This window comes from Oncorhynchus mykiss, chromosome 1, assembly GCF_057628025.1.
Source record: "Oncorhynchus mykiss isolate SJ-2025 chromosome 1, ASM5762802v1, whole genome shotgun sequence".
NCBI lineage: Eukaryota > Metazoa > Chordata > Actinopteri > Salmoniformes > Salmonidae > Oncorhynchus > Oncorhynchus mykiss.
In genome coordinates, this window is record NC_143022.1 from 16,395,870 (window position 1) to 16,412,850 (window position 16,981).

Sequence of the window (16,981 nt, forward strand, 5' to 3'; positions counted from 1 at the left end):
TGCCAGAAAACTCAGTTAAGCAGCAATGTTTCAAAATGCTGTGCTGAGGCAATAGGTTTACAAATGTTAATGAAGTGACTTGTGTTATAGAGAAGTTTGAGGGAGCCATCTTATCGAAGGCATAAATTAAATAGATTAGAAAAGGTGAGACAAAAAAAAAAAAACATACTTTGAGAGTTAACAGGCGAGCAGGAGACAATTACACCTCAAGAATGGGGCCGTTACCGGGGCAGCCTTGAATGTCACTCTGTCATCATAGGAACCCTAGCCTGTGGCACCAGGTGAGGTGAACTGCTAGGCCAAACCAAACTCCTGACTTTTGGCCTGAACACAGAAAAGGCTGATTCTCCTCGGACCAACAGCTAGGTGTACGTTTCTCCCAGCAATTACCAAGCTGCACACAATATTTGCGAAACCAGTTATGACGCCTCTAAAGAAAAGTTAATTAAGAACAGCAACTCAATGCTTTGCCTCTTGGAGCCACTAGGTCTGGGCTGCCGTGAGTTTAAATCTAGCTCATTACGTATATCAAATGTTATTGGTCACATACACATGGTTAGCAATGTTATTGCGAAAGTAGCGAAATGCTTGTGCTTCCATTTCTGACAGTGCAGTAATATCTAACAATTCCACAACAAATACCTAACACAAATATATGTAAAGGAATGGAATAAGAATATAAATATATGGATGAGCAATGACAGAGCGGCATAGGCTACGATGCAATAGATGTCATATGTATATACTGTATTCTATGAGTAATGCTAGATATGTAAACATTATTAAAATGGCATCATTAAAGTGACAAGTGCTCCATTTACTCAAGTGGCCAATGATTTCAAGTCTGTATGTAGGCAGCAGCCTCGGTGTTAGTGATGGATATTTAATAGTCTGATGGCCTTGAGATAGAAGCTGTTTTTCAATCTCTTGGTCCCAACTTTGATGCACCTGTACTGACCTCGCCTGCTAGATGGTAGCGGGGTGAACAGGCAGTGGCTCAGGTGGTTGTTTTCCTTGATAATATTTGGCCTTCCTGTGACATCGGGTGCTGTAGGTGTCCTGGAGGGCAGGTAGATTGCACAACTCTCTGGAGAGGCCTGCGGTTGTGGGCGGTGCAATTTTGCCGCCTTCACCACATGGTCTGTGTGGGTGGACCATTTCAGTTTGTCCATGATATGTACACTGAGGAACTTAACTTTCCACTTTCTCCACTGCTGTCCCATCGATGTGGACAGGGGGGTGCTTCTTCTGCAGTTTCCCCGAAGTCCACGATCATCTCCTTTGTTTTGTTGACATTGAATGAGAGATTATTTTCCTGACACAACACTCAGTGGCCCTCACCTCCTCCCTGTAGGCTGTCTCGTCATTGTTGGTGATCAAGCCTACTACTATTGTGTCGTCTGCAAACTTAATGATTGAGTTGAAGGCGTGCATGGCCACACAGTCATGGGTGAACAGGGAGTACAGGAGGGGGCTGAGAACACACCCTTGTGGGGCCCCACAGCAAAGTGGAGATGTTGTTTCCTACCTTCACCACCTGTGGGCGGCCCACCGGGAAGTCCAGCACCCAATGACCCAGGGCATCGAGCTTAATGATGCGCTTGGAGGGTACTATGGTGTTGAATGCTGAGCTACAGTCAATGAACAGCATTCTCACATAGGTATTCCTCTTGTCCAGATGGGACAGGACAGTGTGACGGCGATTGCATCATCTGTGGACCGATTGGGGCGGTAAGAAAATTGAAGTGGGTCTAGAGTGACAGGTAGGGTGATTTGATCCTTGACTAGTCTCTCAAAGCACTTCATGATGACAGACATGAGTGCTACGGGGCAATAGTCATTTAGTTCAGTTACCTTAGCTTTCTTGGGAACAGGAACAATGGTGGCCATCTTGAAGCATGTGGAGACTGTAGACTGGGATAGGGAGAGACTGAATGTGTCCGTAAACACACCAGCCAGCTGGTCTGCACATGCTCTGAGGACGTGACTAGGGATGTGCTGGCTACCTAACAACATTTGCTAATGGCGACTGCAATGATCAAAAACAGGTTCTTTACCATATTTTTCCTAATTAGCTTGCGTTGGGAAACAGAGGCCAAAGGAACAACATGCATGTAGAAAATGGGTTAGGGAAACATATTTGCATGTGCTGAATAGGTTCCATTCATCCCCATGCCCCCACCCTCTCCCATCCTTGAGGAATGCAATAGAGAACATCAACACAGCCAAGGTAAATAGCATTTTTTTTAATTACCCACTCCCCACACCAATTTGATTAAAAAAGTAAGCGAACAATATGCAACGTTATAGGATTGTAGTTAGCCGATGGAAAAGCCCCAAAGGGCATTTGACGAGTAAAACAGTAGATAACACCTCCATAGTGGCATTTCAAGAACATGATGTAAAAGGGTTACAATTTTCTCCAGGATAACCACCGTTAACCACAACTGATCCAGTGAATAAACCAACTAAATACTGCACTTGCCTTCTTACAATATTACTAACTAAGCCTAACAGTAAAGGAACACCATTTGGTACCCATCTAAATGAGTTCCATCCAAGACCCTCCAGGCCTTTTTGATACAGTCAACAGGCCATTCTTTGAGGCCGGCAGTTTGTAATGACACACCTCGGGGGAGAACAGGAAACAAGAGGCAATTAGACAACGGAAAAAACACCCATATTCCAGTAAACTGCTCTCTTTTCCTGTGAAAATAAACCACTCCATATTACCACCTTAAGGTTCCCGCTGGCTTGTGCGTAACAAAATAGCCTTGTCATATACATGTGGTACCTGTAAGAATCTGTCTTTGTGCTAAGGGTCCCCGTGGCTAGGAACATACCACAGAATATTATCTATCTAAAAGAGCAGCGAGGAATGTGGTTGCTGTGGGGCGGCGTTTGAAGGGTAGACTGGAAGACAGAAGTAGCAGTGTTGTAGAACACAGACGACTAACACGCCGAGCTAGGAACACTTAGCGTTTGATCGCTATCCCAAACCCACATATCCTGGAGGAGACACTCAACATCAGGGAGACGAGGTAGCACTTACCACTGCGTGTCTGCACTCGTTCAAACTTCCACCATCTAGAAACATCTGCTTTTGCTCAAGCTAGCTAGCCCCGGCCCACAGACTGCAGGGCTCCAACAGGGGATATTGTGTGTGTTTAAAGTTGTTATTTTCCTGGGAAGGGTCTCAAGGGAGGGATGAGACCATCATACGAGTGGTACAGAATTAGAGGGGCTAAAAGTGAGTGGGACATGTACTGACGTAATCAGTGATGAGACAGAAGTCCCTAAAGAGAGAAGAGGGCTTGGAGGAGCCAGAGAGCTGGAAGACGAACATACCACAGAGAGTATTCCAGCCACAATGCCAAAGACAACCAATAATTAGACCCTACCGTTTCCACAGCAACAGCAATGTTCTCACCACACCGGATGCAAACAGTTTAAGAGATTTAAACTTGGCAACTGGTTACCAGTGACTGGGCATTGTGTGCTTTACTTACTTGACGTGTAGCGAAATGTAACAAAACAAGCAACATTAATTGTATCTACTACTAGTTTGTGAATGCCTCCTTTAGTTTCACAGCACTGTTTAAATAGCCAACTACCATACAAACAAAGGAACCTGTAAGGGAACTTGAAACCACAACCTTTGCAACAGAATATTCCCATTGCCAGATCCAAACTGGTTGTAGGCTTGCCTTCTTATGCTAGCTTCTTTGAATACTTTCATTTCTGATGCAGCAACACTGGGCATGGCTGTGTGACCCCAATGATCCAGATGACAGGACTAAATGTAGCCTTAGAAACAACTTGGCTACAATTTGAAAATCCTGCACAGCACACTGCTACATCTATAAATCATCCTAATCTGAAGACCTAGTCAAACACCTTGTTGAATAGAGCTGGGAATTGCCAGGGACGTCACGATACGGTATTATCACGAAACGTAGGCGCCAATTCGATATGTATTGGGATTCGATACTGCTAGTTTTATTGTGATGAGGTTCTAAACATATTGCTCTCTATAAGTCTGCTGTAGAGAGACAAGAGAGCACGAGAAAATGAGTTGATTAGTCAGAAATAAATGCTGAAAAGTAGATCCATAGCACAGTATCTTGGACGATATAACTATCGATTTTTCGCCACACCACTAATGTCGAAGAGGAAAAAGGAGAAAAGAGGTGCCTACCTTTGTACCAACTGTAATATCATGGACACTGCTGTGAAGAAAAGAGAAGACAGGAATGTTAGAAGCAGTATAGATGAAAAATTGAAACTCCAAAAATCTAGGGTTAAGGAACTAAGAGGTTCACCATTGTGTAGTAAAGATTCAAGAATCCACAAAATGGTAGAGAAAAAGCAACAGCTAGCCAACTAGATTAGTTTATCAGTTGCAGAAAAGTTGGAAAAGCCAGTCAGTCAACATTTGCACAATGAGGCTGCTCAATATGTTTTATTGTCCCAGGTTCTAACCTTAAACAGGCGCTATACAGGCTGCCTAGCCAACAATACATATTGTTCTGTTAAATAAGAGCTGGATGTCACGTCTGATAGAAAAAGCTGAGTTCAGACCAAACACTTTCTTACTCACAGGCAAAAATCACCTACACTCAGCACTTTGGCCTGTACTGAAGTCAATGACTAGTCAAAAAGGGACTAGTTTTTTATACTACAGTAATGCTTAAATTCACAAAAAGTTACATGAGCTGATGAAGATTATCGCATAAAACAAAAATGTATAATTTTTTTTAATCCTGTGTGTTTACCACACACACACACACACCTTATTTTTATTGTTTATCCAAAAACAGCATAAGATTTTTCCATAGGCTTTCCCTGTTATAGGAAACCTATATAAATTTGATGAATTTTGCTTAACAAGTCACATAATAAGTTGCATGGAGTCAATTTGTGCAATAGAAGTGTTTAACATGATTTTTAAATGAATACTCATCTCTCTCTTTAAATGAATACCTCACCCCACCCATTAAATTATCTGTAAAGCCCCTCAGTCGAGCAGTCAATTTCCAAACACAGATTCAACCACACAGTTATTAATTACACTTTGGATGGTATCAATACACCCTGTCACTACAAAGTTACCGGCGTCCTTCCCAACTCAGTTGCCGGAGAGGAAGGAAACCACTCAGGGATTTCACAGGAGGAGAATGGTGACTTCAAAACAGTTACTGAGTTTAATAGCTGTGATAGAAAACTGGAGGACGGATCAACAATGTTGTAGTTACTCCACAATACTAACCTAACTGACAGAGTGAAAAGAAGGAAGCCTATTCAGAATAGAACTATTCCAAAACATGCATCCTGTTTGCAATAAGGCACTAAAGTAAAACTGCAAAAAAATGTGGCAAAACAATTGACTTTTTGTCCTGAAAGTGTTACGTTTGGAGCAAATCCAATACGACACATTACTGCGTACCACTCTCTATATTTTCAAGCATAGTGGTGGCTACATCATGTTATGGGTAAGCTTGTAATCGTTAAGGACTGAGGAGTTTTTCCAGGATAAAATGTAACTGAATGGAGCTAAGCACAGCCAAAATCCTAGAGGAAAACCTGCTTCAGTCTGCTTTCCACCAGGCACTGAGTTGAATGCACCTTTCAGCAGGACAATAACCAATCACACAATATGACAAATCTATACTTGTAAATTAGATTTCTGAATTTCATTTTCAATCAATTTGAAGACATTTCTAAAAACATGTTGTTTTCACTTTGTCATTATGGGGTATTGTGTGTAAACGGGTGAGAAAAAAAATATATTTAATCCACTTTGAACTCAGGCTGTAACAACAAGATGTGGAATAAGTCAAGGGGTATGAATACTTAGTGACTTCACAATCTAAAAAAAAATGATACGGTTTCTAAATAAGCTTTGTTGTACAATTAAAAAGGTCAAATGCACTGCATTTCAAATAGTCAGGAATAATCTAATGAATGCAGGGCTTGTGAAATTATACCTAACTTATAAACCTTCCACAACCATAAGACCCACTAATAATGTAAGTATTTTATCAAAATCGTTTAACCTGCTTTTTTTTACAATAATCACTGGTCTGGCTTTCAGGTAAAGTTGAAGTCGGAAGTTTACATACACTTAGGTTGCAGTCATTAAAACAAATTTTTCAAACACTCCACAAATGTCTTGTTAACAAACTATACGTTTTGGAAAGTTGCTTGGAACATCTACTTTGTGCATGACAAAATTCATTTTCCCAACAATCGTTTACAGACAGATTATTTCACTGAATCACAATTCCAGTTGGTCAGAAGTTCACATACACTAAGTTGACTGTGCCTTTAAACAGCTTGGAAAATTCCAGAAAATTATGTCAATTAGCCTATCAGAAGCTTCTAAAGCCATGACATCATTTGAGTCAATTGGAGATGTATTTCAAGGCCTACCTTCAAACTCAGTGCGTCTTTGCTTGGCATCATGGGCAAATCCAAAGAAATCAGCTAAGACCTCAGAAAAAAATTGTAGACCTCCACAAGTCTGGTTCATCCTTGGGAGTAATTTCTAAACGCCTGAAGGTACCACATTCATCTGTATAAACAATAGTACGCAAGTATAAACACCATGGGACCACGTAGCCGTCATACCGCTCAGGAAGGAGACGCGTTCTGTTTCCTAGAGATGACCGTACTTGTGCGAGAAGTGCAAATCAATCCCAGAACAACAGCAAAGGCCCTTGTGAAGATGCTGGAGAAATCAGGTACGAAAGTATCTATAGCCACAGTAAAACGAGTCCTATATCGACATAACCTGAAAGGCCGCTCAGCAGGGAAGATGCCACTGCTCCAAAACCGCCAAAAAAAGCCAGACTACGGTTTGCAACTGCAGATGGGGACAAAGATCATACTTTTTGGAGAAATGTCCTCTGGTCTGATGAAACAAATAGAACTGTTGGGCTATAATGACCATCGTTATGTTTGGAGGAAAACGGGGGAGGCTTGCAAGCCAAAGAACACCATCCCAACCATGAAGCACGGGGGTGGCAGCATCATGTTGTGGGGGTGCTTTGCTGCAGGAGGGACTGGTGCACTTCACAAAAAAGATGGCATCATGAGGTAGGAAAATTATGTGGATATATTGAAGCAACATCTCAAGACATCAGTCTGGAAGTTAAAGCTTGGTCGCAAATGGGTCTTCCAAGTGGACTATGACCCCAAGCATACTTCCAAAGTTGTGGCAAAATGGCTTAAGGACAACAAAGTCAAGGTATTGGAGTGGCCATCACAAAGCCCTGACCTCAATCCCATAGAACATTTGCGGGCAGAACTGAAAAAGCGTATGAAGCATACGCAAGGAGGCCTACAAACACGACTCAGTTACACCAGCTTTGTCAGGAGGAATGGGCCAAAATTCTCCCAACTTATTGTGGGAAGCTTGTGGAAGGCTACCCGAAACATTTGACCCAAGTTTAACAATTTAAAAGGCAATGCTACCAAATAGTAACCGAGTGCATGTAAACTTCGGACCCACTGGGAATGTGATAAGAAATAAAATCTGAAAAATCATTCTCTACTATTATTGACATTGCACATTCTTAAAATAAAGTGGTGATCCTAACTGACCTAAGACATGGAATCTTTACAAGGATACAAATGTCAGGAATTGTGAAAAACTGAGTTTAAATGTATTTGGCTAAAGTGTATGTAAACTTCCGTCTATGAAAATTCCTTTTTAGTATTTTATGTGTTTTTTTTTTTTTACCAGAACCATACATAATGCACATTCACTAATAATGACTAACTTCTTGTAGCAGGCATTCTAGAAAAATTTTTAACAGGTCTCAAACGCTCAAGCACAAGCACACATGCTAGTGAGTAGCCAGCTAATCTTTATATTTCAAGTTTAGCCAATTTGGATCCACTTGCTAACTAACAAGACAGAACAGTTGAATTGTTTGGAACAGCATGCTAGCCTGTCCACTTTGTTCTGATATAATTGTGCTTCATGCTTATTGCACATTTACAAAACCGACTAGACAGCTAGTATAACAGTCTTCGGCTAAAATGGTGCTAGCAGTATGTGAAAAACCAAGTAGCGTCTGCGCTGTGTGCAATTTGAGGAGTTGAGACATAAAAAGGGTATTGTTAGGAAGGTTGATGTCTCCTCTAGTACAGTGAATTGTCTCAATGTGTTTCGTTGTCCATATGACTGATTCTGTTGGACCAAACTCAAACACTAATAGCGAGTTGAAACCGCTTGTCATAGAGGAAGTGATCTCGCATCTGTGTTGTTGTGAGAGCATGGGGAAGGGATTGGTGTGTGTAAACAAAGAGGAACAGGCGAAGCGAAAGGCAAAGCAAACTGTGCGTTTCTATGAGTTTATTTGGACCCATGCTTGTCACCTGCCTTCCCGCCTTTGGGACAATGACTTCCATTGTTAGGGCAGACATGAGCATCTCATCACTGTATTCAGATCTCTGGTGTAAAATGGGTAGGTGCACACAGCACAGAAGGAGACGAGACCAAGTGGACATAAAACACTGATGAAAACTTGACTCTTGCAATACAAGCCCTACTTGGGAGATCGTCAAATGGTTCCCCACTTCCAACTGTATTCACATGTTTAATGTACATAATATGTACAAGAAAGCATGTTAAAAAAAAATGTAAATGAAGCATGTAAAAAATGAATATAGACCTATCATTCTATGAAAATAAAAAAATGTTTATTGATACACTACTGCTTAGAACTATTTAAGATGTGCCAAATAAATTGGCTCCAGCTCAGGGCTCCAGCTATGCACTTGGTTTGCCAACTTGTTAGCTAAGTGGCTAGCATGCAAGAGCAAGTTTCTTGGTTACAGCAGAGACAATACCCTCCTTGACCAAAATCCATGTTGCCCAAATTTGTTTAATACGTACATTTTATATTATCGTTTTTTCAGTTCGTAAAGAAATATTGCCCCTTGTCACCACTGCTGGTAATACCATACACACCAATATGGTACAGGGACAGTATGAAACAATCTGGATACCACCCAACCCTAGTCTATTTAAACGCATTCCCTTGATAACCCTCATGTTAAAGGCAAATAGAGAAAACAGTGCAAACATTCCCTTTCCCACAGCTCTGCCCGTGAAATATTAGTCGTATTTGGGGCCTTGGCCCCGCCGACACTCAGTTGAAGATTAACCTCTCATGAGCTACAAGCAGGAAACACAGCCCAAGAGCTCCCTCCCATCTCCAACCCTTCCTAAATCAACATTTGACAGATTAGCCACTTGTGATCACTAAAATAATTTTACCACTGGCTGAAAACAGCATTGACAAGGCACTGTTATTTAGGACAATTGTGTGCCAAATATGTCCCTCAAACTCCCCAGACCCAAATATTTGCAGCCATGAAAAATAAGTTGAGGTTTCGATGCCCACAGGCAACTTTTGCACAAAAATAAATACTTAGCACTTTACACATGTTGAAACCTATTGGAAAACAAAACTATTTTCCATTTCAAAATGATATGCTTTCAGAGTAGGCTTGACACTAAGTAGACTAATAAAGGATAAACTGACGGGAAGGGGGAGGATGAGCGAGACAATGCAACAGCTCAAATTACAGGTCAAATCACTCACACCAAGTCATTGCATGCGGAGAAACCGGCTCAACACTCAACACTCAACAATGAGCATCTCACAATGCTACAAGAATGAGATGTAAAAATGTATTCCAACATACGCACAAAAAACCTAAAGGTTTATTATCAGATATTCACAACGAATTAACTGGTACCGTACATTTATAAAATATACTTAAATAATGACTTACTCTAGTTCAGTGACGTAAGTGGATCCCATGGGATACAAATCAGTCTCTGGACGGCTGGAAGGAAGAAATGTGGCGTTAATATCAAGCCTGGTAGCTAGCTAAGTCACATTATCTTGTCTTTTCACTTGACCTAAACTTCAAGTTGCTGCAAATCTAGCATAACGATGTGTCTAGCAATATTAATAAAAAATGTAATGTTCAAGTTTAGAATATTGTTCATCTCTGCAGTAGAAACGGACCTTCAGAACAACAAGATGCATAGCCACGTTGTTGCCAAGACTTTTAACTAAAGCTAGCAAATATATAGTTAAATTGTCAGTCATTTAACAGTCTGCTGTGCTCGCTAGACAATAAGGTAGGTTATGGAGAACGTTCTAGCTAGTTAAGTAACATCGCACTGCCACAGGTGGTTTCAAAATGTTCAGTGCAGTAGCTACAACATGCGCAAAAGGCAACACACATGAGCAAAACTACAGTGCTCAGTCCACGCAATATGCACCAGTTGCTTGAATGTCTTGCTTTTATAAGATAACGGTACAGAACAATTGAATTCAGACAAAAAGTAAAATGTTAATTTAAAAAATAAACACCCACATAGACTGCTGGTGCTAACTAAAACACCAAAGCAACGATCTAACATTAGTGGGTCTAGAACGGGTACACAGAAAGCAGTTTTACCATGTTTCCATCGCAACGGAAATATAACACCGCTCATTTTCGTTACAGGATATAGCAATTTACAAATAATTACTTAGTTAAATACGTGCATATTCGTTTGTAGCTCTTTTCTCATGAACATAACTTCTACCTTGAACTTACCCGTCCATTGCACAACACAAAACTAGATAGTTACACAGTTTGATTAGACCATCAAGTCTGTTTTGCTTGACCGACTTTTCTTATACCCTTACAAAATGGCGGAGAACAGAGAAACGAAACGTGATTAGCCCAGCTAGCTAGTAAATTTGTGGGCGTTTGAGACGAGAAGTGGGCGCTGCGCTGATAGGATAAGACGAGAGTTGCCAGAGAGGGGCGGTCTCAAACTAAGTTTAAGTTTGATTGTAAATGGTCAGTTACAAATCCATTCTGCATGATGATGAAATTAGTTTATGCATTTTCATAAATTTTATGCAGAATTTATTTGTGATGCAACTGCGTATATGTTTTCAGAGACCGTTCTGCAAGGTACCCTGGACGACTGTAAGGGAAATGGACAATCAAGTATTCTTCATATGCCTAAAGAAAAAAAATAAAGGACAATGATGCTATCAATTATGTCCATGTCAGTAAATTTTTTGGCAATCTATCCAAATTACTTGGCATGCTATGATTTCCAAAAAAACGAATATCCTACAGCTGGGCCTATAGGCACAAAGTCGTTCTTGTTTCGTAAGATGTAGGCCTAAATCTGTGAGCATGTCCTTGGCAAATGTATGAGATACTGGGAAGACAAAAACAGTCGGGAATTGATTGTTTAACACCTTCACCTCTCTTTGCCGATGTCAGTGCATAGGCTACCCTCTGTGCAGACGCAGCTGCCTGATCGGACATTTATCTAGGCGGATTGGATTTCAACCTTGTTTGGCATCAAAGGCTATGGGACTCTTTGATGTGGTAAAACCTCTGTAGTGGACAGGGAGACGAGCCCCCATACCACCTGGACCTAAGATGCCTCACTGCAATGGCAACATCCTATACAAAAAAAAATCAAAATTCCTCTACCCTTCATTTAAAATGTAACAATTAAACAATAAGACAACATAAGGAGAGATGGGTTGAATGCAATTTATGTAAAATGGCATAACTAGGCTACACTGACAACGACAACTGTGCAGATGAAAGATAATAATCTATTAAAATACAATGTACGTGTTTTTATTAACATGTACAGAAGATTTGCATCATGTCAACATATACTGAACAAAAATATAGACGCATCATGGAACAATTTCAAAGATCATGTAGAAATCTGTCAATTGAAATAAATACATTTGGCCATAGTCTATGGATTTCACATGACTGGGAATACAGATATACATCTGTTGGTCACAGATACCTTTTAAAAAAAAGTGGGGTCATGGGTCAGAAAACCAATCATGCGGCATGACACATCCTTCACATAGAGTTGACCAGTGGAATGTTGTCCCATTCCTCTTCAATGGCTGTGTGAAGTTTCTGGATATCGGCAGGAACTGGAACATGCTGTCGTATACGTTGATCCATAGCATCCCAAACATGCACAATGTGTGACATGTCTGGTGAGTATGCAAGCCCTAGAAAAACTGGGACATTTTCAGTTTCCAGGAATTGTGCACAGAGCCTCGCAACATGGGGCCGTGCATTATCATGCTGAAACATGAGGGGATGGTGGCGGATGAATGGCACGACAATGGGCCTCAGGATCTCGTCATGGTATCTCTGTGCATTCAAATTGCCATCGATAAAATGCCAATTGTGTTCCTTATCAAGGTTATGCCTGCCCATACCATAATCCCCCCGCCACCACGGGGCTCTCGGTTCACAATATTGACATCCCGCGGTTGTGAAGCCGGTTGGATAAATTCTCAAAAACGACATTGGAGGCAGCTTGTGGTAGAGAAACAAACATTAAATTGTCTGGCAACAACTCAAATCAATCTTTATTTGTCACATGCGCCAAATACAAGAAGTGTAGGTAGAACTTACAGTGAAATGCTTACTTACAAGCCCTTAACCAACACTGCAGTTTAAGAAGAGTTAAGAAAATATTTACCAAATAAACTAAAGTAAAAAATAACTAAAAGTAACACAATAAAATACAGTAAATAACAATAACAGCTCTGGTGGACGTTCCTGCGATCAGCATTCCAATTGCACGCTCCCTCAAAACTTGATACATCTGTGGCATTGTGTTGCGTGACAAAACTGCACATTTTACTGTGGCCTTTTATTGTCCCCAGCACAAGGTGCACCTGTGTAATGATCCTGCTGTTTAATCAGCTTCTTGACATGCCACACCTGTCAGGTGAATGGATTATCTTGGCAAAAGATACATGCTCACTAACAGGGATGTAAAAAAATTAGTGCACAACATTTGAAAGAAATAAGCTTTTTGTGTGTATGGAACATTTCTGGCATTGTTTATTTCAGCTCATGAAACATGGGATCAAAACTTTACATGTTGCGTTTCTATTTTTGTTCAGAGTACATACTGTACATACACTGAATAAATACTGGAAGGAATTAAACTTAATGTGAATGGGTTTAATTGCAGTGGAAGCTCCTCGACTCACCTGCCAACAGTATCTCACAAGCATCTCTATATATCAGGTAACACACCATAAATAATTACCTCACATGCTCCCTTTCAGAAAATTACCTTTCTGTTTGGGTGCAGGTGATACACCTGCCCATTGATGAATAATTGATGTGTCCACCATAGACCAGACCAGACTGAAGCCCATTGTTTCTCTAGGCTCATAGCCTACACCATTCATCATCACACAGCCAAAATACATTGAGCTACAGTACAGGTCTGTCTAGGGCTGCATGTTCTGAAAGGGAATATGTGAACAATTCTATTCTGATAGTTCCAAAGATGTACCCCTACCTAACAGTGTGAAATAAATACATGAGTAATAATGCAAGACATATTAATATAAAGTTGCTTCTTATTTATACAAATCCAAACATATGGTTCAGCTATCAGAGCCATAGATATACCTCAGGGATTCTTGAAAGACTGGACAATCAGAACTTTTTTTTCACAAATATTTTTCTTAATATTAACAACATTTAAAATAGCCTATATATTTTGATATTAGTATCAGCTATCCCACCATGTAAAGAAACAACCTGTTTTATTAAATGCAACTAACTGGATGTGCTAACTCTGTCAGACGCCATCAGACGTATTTCATACTTCCCGAGTGGAAAACTCGGGATCATCTTTCTACGAGTTAGCAAATTGGAAATGTCCAAGTTTCCTACTTCCAACTAGCACGGCAATAGAGCCGACATGGAAATTAATAATATTGAAAGTATTTTGAAAACTTCTCAAACAAATCTTTCCCTTCATAAAATTCCGCTAAATGTATACAGAACAAAAATATAAACGCAACATGTAAAGTGTTGGTTCCATATTTCATGAGCTGAAATAAACGATTCCAGACATTTTCCATATACACAAAAAGCTTATTTCTCAAAAATGTTGTGCACAAATTTGTTTACATCCCTGTTAGTCAACGCTTTTCCTTTGCCAAGATAATCCACCTGATTAACTGTGGCATATCAAGAAGCTGATTAAACAGCATGATCATTACACAGGTGTAACTTGTGCTGGGGACAATAAAAGGCCACTCTAAAATGTGCAGCTTTGTTACACAACACAATGCCACAGATGTCTCAAGTTGAGGGAGCGTGCAATTGGCATGCTGACTGAAGGAATATCCACTAGAGCTGTGTGCAGATCATTTAATGTTAATTTCTCTACCATAAGCACATTGTTTTAGAGAATTTGGCAGTACGTCCAACCGGCCTCACAACCGCAGACAACGTGTAACCATGCCAGCCCAGGACCTCCGCATCCGGCTTAGTCACCTGCGGGATCGCCTGACACCAGCCACCCGGACAGCTGATGAGACTGAGGAGTATTTCTGTCTGTAATAAAGCCCTTTCGTGGGGAAAAAAATAATTCCAATTGGCTGGGCCTGGCTCCCCAGTGGCTGTGCCCATTGTGCACCACCCTATGGGACTCGCAATCACAGCCAGTTGTGATACAGCCCGGGATCGAACCAGGGTCTGTCGTGACACCTCTAGCACTGAGATGCAGTGCCTTAGACTGTTGCAACACGCGGGAGCCTACACTCCATCCAAATCATGGCCAATAATCCATTCAAATTTTTAGGACAATCCTAATAGTGTGCTGGTTATTATCGGCAGTGTCACACACGATTATGTTGGTCAAGTGCGTTCGATTGACTTGGAAACGGGTTCGCCGTTTCCAGTTTCATGTGCTGCCGTGTGCTGTTATATCTGCGCTTGAGCGCCACCGTGTGGTTAACTGACGTAGGGTTTCCACCACTTCCAAATTTGTCAGACGAAGCCCCGCGCCATTCATTCTCAAAAGGGGCACGCGGAGCAATACGCAGGTGATTGTGAGGTTGAAAAATCTCTGCTCTACTTTATGCAAATATCACGCGGCCACTGCTTCCGTTAACCAATCAGGTGAGGAGCAGATGTTTGCTTGAAAATATTCCGTTCATGAAACATAGTTCTACCTGTGATTAGTTCCGGGCAAGCACAACAACAAAAAAATCGAGGAAAGCCAGTCATCGATGTGGCTTTGTAAAAATACAGAGACACAATCATACAGTCAATGGCATGGAGGAAGATTGCAGAGATTGTTGGTGTTGATGGTGGGTGAAGAGAGATTATACGTTTGCTTGTGCTGCTAACTAGCTAGGAACATAAATCAACCTAAACCTAAAAACTGACCAAAGCCACAATTTGTGAATGTGTTGACGAAATTAAAATTGTGAAATTTGCACACCAAAGGTTAGGAATCACCAGTAACACGCAATACCATTGTAAATGGTACACTAAGCATGCATTTACCCTGTAGTATGCTACCAATTGGATTATGGTATTTTAACATTGTGATTCTCAGTTTATGGCGCTTTCATTTTACCTGTGTCACGAGATTGACGATTATAGCTCACTTTCTGTAAAATACATAGGCCTACTTGTAAAACATAAACATTGTTGTGCAAATCTATCTTCACCCACCATCAACATGTCTGCAATCCTCCTCCATGCCACTGAACTTCTGATTTTGTCTCTGTATTCTAAAAGTTTTCTCAGCAAATAAACGAGGCAGAATTACAACTCTCCATGCCCCATTATTTTCCTTTTAGACATTTTTAATTAGCCTACAAATTGTCAGTGACATATTTTAATGTACAGTAATGTATATAGAATGCAATTTAATGTCAGAAAAATGATGTACAAAATCTGGTTTATGGTTAGCCTCATATACAGTATCTACAGGTATCATTTTAAATTGAGAACATATAGCTAGCTCAACAATGTGCAAATGATGTGTGAGTTTAGCTATTCTCTGTTTCAGATGTACAATGACAATGGACACATGGATTGTATATGCCCATTAGGCTAGTAATGTCATCATACTCTAGGCCTGTCTGCATTGGTGATGCATTCCATTATGATAAGCTGCTAAATGGGTTCACCGCAGCTGATATCTTGAGACCGAGTGAATCAAATAAAACAGATTGGAAAGCTCACAACTGGACAAAAAGGTAATGTTCCTTTAAGAAAGCAACACAGGAAACACAGACAAATTAGAGACAGATCCCCTTCATACATTTTTATTGCAGAATTGTGATGTGTGATTAATGAACATTGACACTAGTTCATCTTGAATAATGTTTTTACATGAACAATTAAAAAAAGTTTAAACACTTCAATTAATCAACATTGAATGAATCAACATATCATTTCAAAATGTACAAATGATCTAACTTGTTTGTAAATGTTAGACATCTTAGTATGTAGGCTATTGTTACTAAAGCAGAATTTTGGACAAAAAAGATCATACCAAAGGTATGCTCCACTCCCTGATCTAAAGGGTGAGCAGACTTCTATTCCAGCCCAGCAATAATACACGTTATTATCAACTCATTAGGTTTGATACATTGAATTCTCCCAGCATACCTCCGGGAGAAGGATTGGCCTGTTACAGTTGTAATAAGTTTGTAGCCTACATTGTGTGTGACTTTTAACTGTATTTTAACCAGCAGTCTCTTGGGACATTCACTGGGACCTCTTCATCTGCAGACAGGCTTTCGCAGCTCTCCATGTCTCAGGAAAGACAACATCACAAAGCAACAGGTTTAATTTTATTTCAATTACACAGCCCTGATTATTATCTGCCCGTCTTCATAGTTCTCATCTCTAAGGACTAGAACTGGATACTCTTTTCATGATGTCATCCCACAACCCGCCCTATTTAACTATGACAGCTGGAGCAGAAAATTATTTCACCCTCTTCCATTGCTGATATCTACAAATGTATTTAGAGCCTGAGTTAATTTAAAATTATAAATATGCCTAAATCAAGATACCATGTTAATATGAAGAAAGCTAACTGATGATATTTCACATAGCCAAGTAT

The 16,981-nt window shown here is 40.4% G+C and overlaps 1 protein-coding gene across 13 annotated transcripts in view; it reads right to left on the reverse strand.

The window, feature by feature from the left end:
* Nucleotides 1–10,787, reverse strand: part of LOC110487509 (polypyrimidine tract-binding protein 1) — a 28,256-nt gene extending 17,469 nt beyond the window's left edge. For 4 of the 13 annotated variants that reach the window (XR_016483790.1, XR_016483784.1, XM_036948109.2 and 1 more), the window contains exons 1-3: nucleotides 10,630–10,787; nucleotides 9,811–9,864; nucleotides 4,199–4,229 (exon numbers count right to left, since the gene is read on the reverse strand). Coding sequence is in view for 7 of the 13 variants with exons in the window: in XM_036948109.2 (XP_036804004.1) it covers nucleotides 4,199–4,229; nucleotides 9,811–9,864; nucleotides 10,630–10,637 (93 nt within the window). In the remaining 6 variants the exon portion in view is untranslated. Of the gene's footprint in view, nucleotides 1–4,198; nucleotides 4,230–9,810; nucleotides 9,865–10,049; nucleotides 10,224–10,629 lie in introns of those variants that run through there. The other 9 variants (XR_016483816.1, XM_090186790.1, XM_036948024.2 and 6 more) reach the window with 4 other exon arrangements.
* Between the last annotated feature and the right edge of the window lie 6,194 nt (nucleotides 10,788–16,981).